The sequence below is a fragment of the Clinocottus analis genome, unplaced genomic scaffold, assembly GCF_023055335.1.
Source record: "Clinocottus analis isolate CAN_PGR_092001 unplaced genomic scaffold, fCliAna1.0.p SCAF_16, whole genome shotgun sequence".
Lineage (NCBI taxonomy): Eukaryota > Metazoa > Chordata > Actinopteri > Perciformes > Cottidae > Clinocottus > Clinocottus analis.
The window spans coordinates 9,185,892-9,198,595 of NW_027175887.1; the positions used below are offsets into that span (position 1 = coordinate 9,185,892).

A 12,704-nucleotide genomic window follows, 5' to 3' on the forward strand; every position below is an offset into this window, starting at 1 on the left:
ATGCGTGTATATTCAAATATGTAATATTCAAATCCCTCTAAGCTAAGCTTTCTACAAATTTAAATATCTCCAAAGACTTGAAGCAAATATAACGTTGCTATGAAGCTCCTTTGTACCTGCATGTGGGAAACAGAGGAAAGAAAGAAACCTTTCTATCAGTTTGGGAGTTAAGACTCTGCCTCTTAATCAGCCATGTACATTAATCTTGGTCCAATGCAATGTGACAGAGGCTCTTTGTGAATATGGTTTTAATCTTTAAATCGAGTCAACAAGAAGGAGGTTTATTCATGCATAGGAAATGTCAATAAAAATGCACATATATTTACACAAGCTGACCCATGAACAACTTGAAAGGACTTGAAAGAAAAGTAGAAGCAATGGGGAGCAACCAAAAGCACTTCTCTGGACATGTTCCAAATAGGTTGTGGCTCGCCAGCAGATCAAAGCCAGGATAATCCTAGGCCTGGGTGGCCTGGCTACTAGTAAATTAACCTAAATATGAATGTATTAACCAATAGGGAGTCAGGTTTCACAAATGAGTGCGCGAGTGTAAGTTACAGTGAAGGAAGACGAGGGAAAAAGAAAGACATGAGCGTAAGGGGCAGAAGTGGAAGAGATAGAGAAGGAGTCTGAGCGTGAACTGGAGAAGGTGAAGGAGGAGGGGATGTTCGCGGTTGGTGCACTGAGATATGACGTCAGCGGCTTGTTGGATTGAGGTGCTTTGTCCTGCTGATTTTAATCCTAACTCATTAAGGAACAGAGAGCAAGCGCCTGTGCAAGCCCTCAGGGGAAAGAGGGAAAGTGACGGGAGAAGAAACCAATTCTAAACATTCCACCAAGAGAGTAATTTACAGCTTTAAAAACGGGAAAGAATAGAAAGCAAGCATCTTCTTTTTTCTTTTCAGATTCATGCCTGCTTTGCGACTGGCCTGTTCAAGCATGCCCACCAACGGAATAAATAGGGCCCTGAAACTGCAGTTTGGTCTCATCAACTACGAGAGCCGCTACCTGACGGCTGAGGCTTTCGGCTTCAAGGTGAATGCCTCAGGCGTCAGCATGAAGAAGAAGCAGATCTGGACTCTTGAGCAGGACGAGCAAGATGGCCAAGTAGTGTTCCTCCGCAGCCACCTGGGACGCTATCTTGCCTCCGACAAAGACGGGAAGATCACATGTGGGGCAGAGAAGCCTGACCCTGACTGCCGTTTTCTTATTGTGCCTCAATCTGATGGTCGCTGGGCACTGCAGTCAGAGCCTTACCTGCGTTACTTCGGAGGCTCGGCTGACTACCTGTCCTGCTTTGCCCAAGCCATTGGGGAACAGGAGCTCTGGGCCGTCCATTTAGCTTTACACCCGCAGGCCAGCCTGCTCAGTGTGGCCCGTAAGCGCTACGCCCATCTGTCTGCTTCAGACGGAGAGATCTCAGTGGATAGCAACATTCCCTGGGGAGTGGACTCTCTGGTCACCTTGGTATACCTCGATGGCAAGTACAGCCTGAAGACCTGTGACAGCCGTTTCCTCAGAAATGATGGCAAACTGGTGAAAGAGAACACCAATACTACAAGCTTCACACTGGAGCTGAAATCTGGCAAGCTGGCCTTTAAGGACTGTGAGGGAAAATATCTGACCCCTGTGGGTCCCACAGGGACGCTGCGGTCCGGCCGATGCTCCAAGCCGGGAAAAGATGAGCTGTTTGATCTTGAGGAGAGTCATCCTCAAGTAGTTTTTCAAGCCGCCAATAAAAGATTTGTCTCGGTCAAGCAAGGTAATCAGTCTGTGTTGCAGTCTTGAGAGAAAACAAAAATTATCTCAAATTGAATAGTGCTGCACCTACAGTATTATGTTCCCAATCCATCAAAAAGGAACTTTGAAGTACAAATTATGTTCATTGTTGACAATCATCGAGAGCAGGGGATGAGATTTGATTGTTTGCATGTAAAGAACCTTAAATCTATTCAAAAGGAGGCAAAGTAAAAGTGTTGATATAGTTAAAAAAAATGGAATGAAATCAGCATGGCCATTTAGCGAGCTAAATATAGCTAGAAGTCCTCTCAGAGGCTCCACGCTGAGTTCACACGTGGGGAAAGAACTGATTTAGAAAATCTTGACAGACAGACACAGTAATTACCACCACTGTAGTTTTGCAATCACTTTGTGACTAACGTCCTTGTGCACTTTACCAATGTCAGCGCCTAGGTGAGACCATTTTCAGATCCTTCACAGAGCAGTGCAGAATATATTTTGTTAAAATAGTGTGTGCATTAAACGACGCTTTGCGAACCACTTGGTAGGGTAAATGGTGTTATCTTCACTGTCTGTGGTTAAATGCAATAGTCATCTTCCAAGCATGTTAATGTCATATTAGTTGTTCTGTGTATATTTTCTCAGTAATTGATTTCCTTGCATTTCTCAGTTTAATCTCAACAAGAGTATCTCAAAGCTACTAAAAACAGAACAAGGAGAAAACCGATGTTACATGTTTCAGGTTTAGGTATTGATGTTCAAACACATAGTGGAGTGCAGAATGAGCATGTTGACAAATAAAAATACAGTTCATTTGTTGAATAAATGTTTACATTTTCAAAAACTCTGCAGCTTAGGCAGCGAATAGGGGAAAGTGCTACCTTACTTGTCTACTTGCTGGATCAAGAATTGTTGACAGCCATAGTGTGGTAATTGTGGTAATGGGCTTTGTCATTTCCACTGTGTGTCCATTGAAGATTAAGCAGCATGCAAATACCTAAGGGCAGACCTGTGCCCAACGGGTGTCAATTACCATGAATGGACGTTAAGCCTTGGCGACTCACTCTTTACCCTCAACGATCGAGGGAAGTTCTCCCAATCGTGTGGCTTCATGGTCAGCCAGTGTGGCAGTGAGGTGGCAGCCAAACAGAGCTACAGTCAGGCCTTACCACACAGATGAGTTACAAAGTCAGCCTACGCAATGTCCTTTTCTATGTCCTGCATAATTATTCAAGCAAACAATGTTGAAGGACAGGGGAGCAAATTGTGTTCTGTTGCATATTTCTTAAGCTTTAAAATGTAATTAAAACAACTAACAGCCTTGTCTAGTTGCACCGTGCTCTTGTTATACTTGAGCAAATTTTAGGAACGAGGTTCTCAAACTAACGTTAGACTGCACTCACCATGATTGTGCATGACTCGAATGTTGCATTAATTAAAAATAAGGTCACCATCAAGGAAATATTTCAACAACTTAGCACTCTATTCACATAGTATAGGGCAAATAATTACACTTTTAACTGTAGTGTTTGGCCTTGTGGCAGTTCCATGTTTTTTTAAGGAACAAGGCACTGAAAGCTGCTTAGTGGGCCCTGCAGTGCAGATTTGCATTTCACCACTCAGGGAATTACAGCAAGCGAATGAACAGGAAGGGTGGAGGGGTGACTATGGGGGATTAGAGTTGTAACAAGCTTAAGAGAAAGGTTGAAGGACATTTGTGGCATCTAATTTGAACTACAGCAGACAGTTCAGTTATAGGCTATATGTCTGAGTATTCTCTGTCGCCTGACACGCCCCACCAGTTAGAGTTAATACATGTGGATTAAGTGTACAACACGAGATGGGCTGGTTGTGATTGAAGTTCAAAGCACTAACTGACTAAGAGAAAAGATGGGCACACTTTTATGCAAATTCTTGATGATATTATGTGTTTAGTCAATCTTTACTTATACACTTGCTTTTGTATGCAATGGGTTGATCACATGATTTTGGTTGGTGAACAACAAGTTCACAAAGTGGCACATGGGACCATCCAAAGCTCACCCATGCCCAGAAAGCAGGTTAACTGTTTAAAGTGATCTTCTGCATAAACTCTATGAAACACTCACACAACGTGAATATATTCCGATATGGACATTCTGTAGTATAATCCACTTCAACATTATGAAAGGGAAAAGCCAGCTACATGATGAGGCAAAACACTTTTTTTTTCTTTTCTTTTTTTTTTTAAAATCGTACCCTTTAAAATCTAGCTGGAGTGAATGTTTTTTAGGCTACTTTAGAGATAGATTTTAGGAAAACATATTTTCAATAAATGATTAATATCGAAAGATTAAAAGTTAGCAAACATTGCAGTCTCCAAATGTTCTTGAAACTCTACTTTTGTACAGACAGTAAAGCATGATGTAATTAGTCTGATTGAATGCCATAAATAAATGAAGGTCATTGATACATGGACAAACCCTTATTGTATGAGAGGCTAACATGTCTCAGGACCTCAAGCTTGCTAGCTTGTTTGCTAGCTACCTGGCAAACAAGTCACAGCTAGCTAATTAGATACTCATAATGAGCCAGCAAACTATGAAAGACTCGTGCCACTGATGGGCATTGCCCCCCATCACCATCATATTAATGTTCTTTATCACTTTGTGTTTTGTCTATTACCCTAAGTGTTCATGTTGTAACAATGCTTTATGAATGATGAATTATGGCTTTATTCATGCTTTATTAATGCTAAATAGTGTGTAGTTTTTATAAAGTGCTACCCAACATTTTAATCCATTATTTATATTGAACAAAGGCATACTTATTGCTGTCTTTTCTTCCCTTATCGCCAGGAGTGAGTATTTCAGCCAATCAGGACGTGGAGACAGACATGGAGACCTTCCAGATGGAGATTGATAAGGAGAGCAAAAGGTCCATGTTCAGGACCAATGGTGGATCCTACTGGACTCTCGTGACTCACGGGGAGATCCAATCCACTGCCACAGAAGTGTAAGTAGCTCATAGCTTTCAAAAAGGAGCTTTCATCTCTGTTCTTAACTTGTCTCTCACTAACCTCTCCATGATTTGGTTCCCAGCGAGGTCAACACAATGTTTGACATTGAATGGCGAGGACAAAGGGTGGCACTTAAAGCAAGTAATGGAAAGTATGTTTGTACAAAGAAGAACGGGCAGCTCTCAGCAGTCAGCGATACCGTGGGTAAGAACTTCCAGGCCAGACACTGGAGATTCAATGCTGAGCCACAGGTGCAGCTTCATTATCCCATGTAAAAGAGAAAAGAACAGCATGTGTTTCCTCATTGCAGGTGATGATGAATTATTCCTGATGAAGCTCATCAACCGCCCTATGCTGATCCTTTGTGGAGAGAATGGCTTTGTGTGTCATCACAAGAACTCCAACTCTCTGAATGCCAATCGATCCGTCTATGACATTTTCTCATTGATCTTCAATGATGGCGCCTATAACATTAAAAGTCAGTGTGCACGTCGCAACATACTACATGTATGCATAACACAGTCAAAATGTATATACACATATCCCGTGTTGATATATTTAGCATATACTAAATCAATTCAAACAAATACCTAACATAAAATCTACTCATATCCTTCTGCAGGTGTAAATGGAAAGTTCTGGTACATCTCAAGCAGTGGCTTTGTGTGCTCAGATGGAGAAAAGCCAGAGGACTTTTTCCTTGAGTTCCTGGAGCATGGACGCGTCGCCATCAAAGGTTCTGATGGCAAGTACCTCCGTGGAGACCAGGGAGGCACGCTTATGGGTGGCGGTACAACTGTTGATGTATCTTCTCTATGGGAGTTTTGATCAGGGTCCTCAAAGATGAAGAAAAAAAGTAGGACCCGCTTCTATCAGCTCAAATGAAGAGGACTGACCTGGTAACATTTTCCTGACTTTTTATACTAGCTGCCAGGTGCCCAAGCCCATGTTTTGTTTTTTGTTTTGTTTTGTTTTTTGTTCTTATTGGGAATACGTGAACACATTAGAAAGATGTGTGTGTTTTTCACTGTAAGTGTTTTGTCTTTAAAATGACAATGCATCAACCAACACTTACAGTGTGAAAAAGTGTCAATTCACAAATACAGAATAAGACAAAGGCTGTCCCAATTCCATCCCACTTTGTTCAATATAGGTGCAGCGACAACCAAATTATCTTTGAGGGCAGCCACACTGATCAGTCTATGCACAAAAATAAATAATAATCATCACCAGCTGCAATGTTAATTAGGCGTAAATTGGGGAGGCACATCCATTTTCGACTCCACCTCCATTTGGATCTCAGCTACAAACATGTGAAGTTGCATTACTGCATCTTCTACAGTTGCTTTGCTATTACGGTCACAAGACCTGTACACATAAATATAAACACCTGGCAAATACTCAAAACTGTTTCTTCGGTAGTTCCCGCTGCAGCGGGTGTCTCAATGACAACATTTCGTCATTTTGACTGAAAGGTGAAAATAATATCAACGTAGGTGTTGTAGCTTGTAAAGCATATTGCTGCCTCACTCGGTACATTAGGGACATTTAATCCCTCTGCTCCTCCATCCATCCATCCATCCATTATCTTAACCGCTTATCCTCATTAGGGTCGCGGGGCGCTGGAGCCGATCCCAGCTGTCAAGGGGCTAAGGCAGGGTACACCCTGGACAAGTCGCTAGTCCATCACAGGGCAGACATATAGACAGACAACCATTCACTCTCACATTCACGAACCACAGACCCTCTTGCTGTGAGGCGTCAGTGCTAGCCACTACAGCACCGTGCAGCCCTCCAAACATGTGACGACTTCTCTGTCTTTCAAACTGTTAAAAATCTGGCAGAGAAGGACAAATTGGTCCTGAACAACATTCACATGTTAACTGAAAATCAATGAAAAAGGAAGGATCAGTGTGGCTGCATTCATATGTTTACTTATAGAAAAAACCTTAATTCAATATATTTATCAGGATACCTTCGTAACCTCTATCCTACTAATAATCCTACTGGGCTTGTTTACAGATTTCCAATGATTTCAACACTTTGACACGTTGTATTGGTGTGATCATTGACATCACTCTTTGAGGACAGCGGACGGCTGGTGCCAATGATGTTTTCATTTATCTTAATAGACCATTTACAGCACCTTATGAGGTAAAGGGGGTGGACTAGAGCAAATAGACTGTACTGTCTCAGGCACCACTGCAATACGGAGCAATATCCTAAGAGGACTTAACTCATCATCACTGCAAACACTGAAATATGTTTTTGTGTAACACATATGGAAATACAGAGACAGGACATGTTCAGGGACAAGTAGTAATGCCATATATCCATATCAGGGCACATTTAGAGCAATTTAATGGACTATACATCATTTTAATGTACCAGGTATGGACTCAGAAAATGCTTCTCTGGTGTTCTGCCTAGGGGCCTTAAACAATACTGCACTATCTATCCCTTTATACATTGTTCTGATGTTCAGAGTTAGGTGGTATGATTAGAAAATATAATGGGTTTAGATAACAGATTTGAAAAATAAATCCTACTGGAATACATTAGGTAATTACAACAGCGACTTCGTATATTACATAATAAAAAAGCAAATGTGTTTGAATATAAATCTCAAAATATTGCTCATTTGTTTTCCATCTGTTTGCACACAGTCGGATGAGAAAGAGTAGTGAATTTCTACTGTAAAAAGGGAGTGCTCTGTAGAGTTTGTGGTGTTCGTCAAAACCTGGAGCCAATTTGGCAGCAAACTACTACTTCAGCTTTGGAAAACATGTTAGGTTTCACTCTTCACAAAGCTGGGATATCTGTCTTTCCAATGTGCCCAGTCTCCGTGCTTGGCTAGACCAAGAACATCCCACTGGAACTGATATGAATCTTCTCATCTAACTGAACAAAACAGCAAACAACTGTATTTCAAGAAATGGTGGACGGTTGCTGTCAGTCATCTACCAAACACTGCTTTTGTAAAATGTGATCTGTAGCCTGTAGTTGCGCCTTAGCCATTACAGACCTTTAACAAGGACATTTTTGTATCTTGATCTCACTGAATTAATTAAATTCTCCTGACACCCATCAATGGCACAAGCTGCCGAAACGTTATTGGCACAGATGTTGGTGTTGTGTTATATACAAGGAAGAAATACAATCTGCAATAGTCCAAGTGTAATTTCTAAACCAGTGGTTTTGTGTTGTGTGCAATTTGCAATTACTAGAGAGCCATTGTATGAAGCAGGGTCTAAAAGGCTTAGTCACTTATGCACCCTGTATCAGCCCCCCAGCCATATTTTAGAATATAACAAAAATATAAATGTTTGTTTTGTTTTATTATATTTGTTTTATGATATAAATTTTGAAAATATCGATAACAATAAAAACGTGTCAATATCTTTGTTGACTTGGGACCAGGATTGTATGCCAAGGTAAGAAAGCAGGAGAGGAATTTGTGGTTTAGTAGTTCAGATGGTCGAGGGGGTCGCAACCCCGGCTCCAGCAAACAACTGTAACGTAATGTCCAGAACATCCAGGACTATGAATTATTCATTATTATCCATCAATGATCAGATGCCTCAATGGCCATTTTTATAGCAGACCTTTTTACCCAATATTGTAGGGCCGGTAAATGGACTGCACATACAACTTACAAAGCTTCTTTTTACCTAAACAAAAGTGATTTACATTATGTAAATAATTCACCATTCACTTTATACAAATTGTGAGGCCAGCGCTGCCTTGCCAGGCTGGCCTGCCCATGGGAAGCAGCGTCGGGTTTATCGTCTTGCTTAAGGGCACTTTGTCATGGGGAGAAAAAAAATGCTGTTGCGCGCAAATTATTTATGACGTTCTGTACATGAAGCATGTAATTTGTTGCTCAAAATTATTATTTTCATCACCTTTGCTTTTCTCGCGGTGTTTGAAATAGACACATCATTTGACAATAAATGTCATATTTGAAATGTAACGGTTCCGGCCTAATCCGGCACAAGAGTCGACTGTCAAAAAAAAATCATTGGTGCCAGCCTATCCTCAAGAACATTGTCTTCCAACAGGCCGTCACTCTGAACACTTAACATTGGTCATACACTGTCAATAACCCTCAACACCAAAACATCCATTGCTGCCATTACAGATTATATTTTGCAGTTTTTAATGCAACTTTTTTTATTATGTGAAGGTATACTATAACCGTCATGAGTATGTATGGAGACAATTTAACATGTTCAGTATATCATGTACATAGTAATCCAGTCTATGTAAATCAATCCAGTATATATTTCTTTGTACACTTTGCACCTTCCAGAACACTCAATTTGCACATAGATTATATTTTATGCCATGGTTGCTTATTGAGTCAAATTCCTTGTAAACGTGTGTAGATACGAGTACATATACTTAGGCAATAAAGGTAGCAATGAAGGCCTTTCCCAACAGGACAGATTTTGGCTCAGTAGGAAAGGAAAGGTAATTAATAAACTGAAGACAACAACTTAAATATTATTCAATATAGGTGGGCAGGCTCCAGGCTCCTGATATATTATTAATTGCTTTTATTGCGACACAAAGCCCAGTAACTCCCAAGAATATTTCTGCCCATGGCCTTTACTCTGTCAAGAAAATAATTTTAAAAAAAACGCACAGGCCAAGCTTGTCGGCATTCATCTTTAAATTCAAGTCAGAGCAGACTCTTTGATCAGTGTGGTATTGCTAATAGAATTTTCTCATTCACTACACTGGATGGCAGTGTGTACCTCTCTCAGCTCATGCTCCGCTAGAGTAATAGTCAGTGACAAGTGCTGTGAAAGTAACATTTCCTGCTGCAATCACAAGAAGCACAACACCTGTTAGCAATTCCCCACACTGCACCTGCATCTGTTCACACACTTTCAACGACTCCACGTTTTTAACTGGTACTGACATCAGCTCTCACTTCCAGCAAACAACGCATATTTGACTTAAAGATAACAGTACATGATTTTGCATAATGTACAGGAAGTCTTTTACAGCTTTTACAACTCACTGAACTGGAGATGTTAAAACGTGGGTCTAATGTGACTTCGCTTTGGCTTTGGCAAAGCATTCAAATATGCATAAGAATAAGATTGCCAAAGAGTTGAGCAAAGCAAAAAAAACTCCAAATAAAACTAAATAAGTTTTCATTGCTCGTATAAAGTAATAAATTATTTTAACCTGAGTTCCCCTTTCTGTTTGTATGTGAAGCAGAAAAGTGTAGATCTCTGGTGAGAATGGATGGCCAAAGGTCAATATGTATAACTGGCAAAGATTCTCTCCTCTGTGTGTTGTATTGCAGCACTGGCTTGTAAAGGAATAATACACAAAATAGTTTGTACTTATATACACAATAATTACATCAAATGTACTGCTGTACATACTTTACTTAAGTTAGAGTATTTAACTGAAATATAAGATAAAAAAAGAAATTCCACAACAATGCCATACCAATTTTCAAAACTGGAAACAACTTTGACATAAGTTAGCATAGTATGTGTAAATAGCTTTATGACAGATTATACTGAATACTTAACAACCAACTGCAAAACAAATTTAACATGATGCCTGTTCCATCTGTTCGAAAATCTGAAATATTTACTTTTGTTTGCAAAGTACCTGATTTTGCAGCCAAATTTTAAAAGGCATTACTGTACAACCATAGCTACATTTTTCAGATAGTCTGCCAAAACAGAACCTTGGCAGTGCATCTGGAAAGGAGCAAGAACATTATTTTCAAGGAAAAATCCTAAATGTCAGTGCAATCCCAATAAGGGTTTACAACATAGCTATAGAAAAACTATATACCAGACAATCTGGCCACTTACCTATATAGGACCACCCTGAACCTAGCTACAAAAATCAAAATCTATAACTGAACCATTTTGCTTGTGATGTGTGGAAACACCCTGACAAAACAAGGCTATTGAAAACGGATTCAACACCCAGTGTTGAGTCCACAGAAACACACAATCGAAGCCGAGCCAAAATAGACTAAGTGCCACTTTTAATTAGGATTGTTTTTTTAAAAGAGCAACACAAACAACATAAAGCCGATGAGTCCAGCTCCTACCATTTCAGAGGAATGCTGCTTCTCTCATCTACAGTGTACAGACCTCACAAAAACTAGACCGGCCAACTTATAGCCAAAGACAAGGACATCAAACACTGCAGATTTTAGATGGACCTTAAAGTAAACTTAAATGTTATTTAGTGTACCAGCTAATACAGAGAAAAATCTGGTCACTGTAATCAATGGAAAATACATGAATGACCACAATCTGGCTATTGAAACTGGTGGATACACGAACCTGCAAAAGGCATAACTGACACAAGGAGAGGTTAACTTTGAACTTGTCCTACCTTCTGAAGCTGTGTTGGTTCATCACGCTGCTCTTGCATCTTCGTATTGCCTCTCCCAGTTTGAAATTCATGTGACTGAGTCCCTTCCTCCTGCATTCTGTAAATGAATCTGCAAAAACAGACCAATAATGAATTGATTGCATCAGGTTAGTTGAACAAACTGTTGCAGCACAACATGCAAACATGAAAACAGAACAAAAGCTAAATGACAAACCTCCAACTTCATGTCCACCTCCTCAACCGTACTGTAAGTGCTATGTGACATGTGTAGAACATGCTGATGGACGACGTCGAGTGTGGAAAAATGGTGTGAAAACTTCAATGTCAGAAAGTCAGATGTTGTGAGAGAGCAGAGGTGAACCGTGAACTGGGTCATGTTATTTCACATTAGTCAAAGCAATCCCTCTGCAGAGATTATGAGATATTAATTGTGCTTCAAATTCAAGAGGCAAGTCATCTTGCCAATAAAAGTAAGCTAGGTGTTATCCTGCTTACATCAAGCATGAATCAATATGGCTAGAATATTCTACGATTGATAATTTAATGGCAAAAATATTGTCTGAGGTAAAAAGCTAATTTCTGAAGGTTGCAAAATACGATGTAAACATTAACAGGTCACTGATGTTCTGGGTCAAAATACTTGCGAGCAATTTAAAAGATCACATAATTAACAAAATAAATCTCCCAAAGAGAGAATGTGCATGGAGACCTGAGAAGATGACATTGATTATCTCACACACGGGTTTGTTAATTTGCTATGAACTAAACCAAGCAATTAAATTAATTCTACTTCAGTAGACAGTTTAATTGTTACAGTGTACGCTTCTGATTCTCCATGCTGCAGCAGATCCATCTGTGGAAACTGAAATGCAATTCAAGTGCAAATTTCAATGCCAGCACAGATTTTGAGGGATCAGAAAATTGCAGTGATCCAGAGGAGCCCATCAATTTCCCCTCCTACACCTGTTACATCCATATTCTCCTCTACCTACCTTCATTTATAACGCAGAGTTCACAAAATTAAGACTATACGAGGCTATGCAGGACATCGTTTTTTTAGCTTTATAATGGTATCACATCCTCTTACAATTACTGCCGTGTCCAGTTGCCCCATTGACTCTCACTTTGGATGACACAAATTGTGTGCAGGGATGACTTATATGTAATGTGACTTTTATGTAACGTCACAACAAATGTTAAATGTTATGTTTCGTCTATGCACTTTATCTTAATTTTATTGTAGATTTAAATGTATATGTCATGCTCCCATTTACTGCACTCTGTCAGGACAAATTCCTTGTAAGTAAAAACATACATGGCAATAAATGCTTCTGGTTCTGATTCTGATCAGTTGATTAACTCATCCAATAAAAGTAATTGCCATTTGCAAAACAATCTGCAACTGGTTCCTATCACACCCTAGTTTTAAGTAGAGACTTTCTTCATTACACTTCAAATTAGGCTCCCCATTCTGTTTCAAATCGTTTAGTGTTTGTTTTTTACACCGCAACAAACGACCATCCATACATTTCTGCAAACTGAAACATGGAACACATCGATAGCTGTTTGCTGGTGAACACAGAGA

At 39.9% G+C, this 12,704-nt stretch overlaps 1 protein-coding gene across 2 annotated transcripts; it reads left to right on the forward strand.

Annotated features, from left to right (window-relative positions):
* Positions 1-939: 939 nt before the first annotated feature.
* On the forward strand, positions 940-5,568 carry fscn2a (fascin actin-bundling protein 2a, retinal). 2 transcript variants are annotated; one of them, XM_068579189.1, is made up of 5 exons: positions 940-1,762; positions 4,578-4,734; positions 4,821-4,989; positions 5,024-5,216; positions 5,361-5,568. In XM_068579189.1, the coding sequence occupies exons 1-5, from the start codon at positions 940-942 to the stop codon at positions 5,564-5,566; spliced, it is 1,548 nt and encodes a 515-aa protein (XP_068435290.1). In that variant the 3' UTR covers positions 5,567-5,568. The 2 variants fall into 2 exon arrangements, with proteins under 2 accessions (XP_068435290.1, XP_068435291.1); XM_068579190.1 differs by having other exon boundaries at positions 4,821-4,942; positions 5,049-5,216.
* The last annotated feature ends 7,136 nt before the right edge of the window (positions 5,569-12,704 follow it).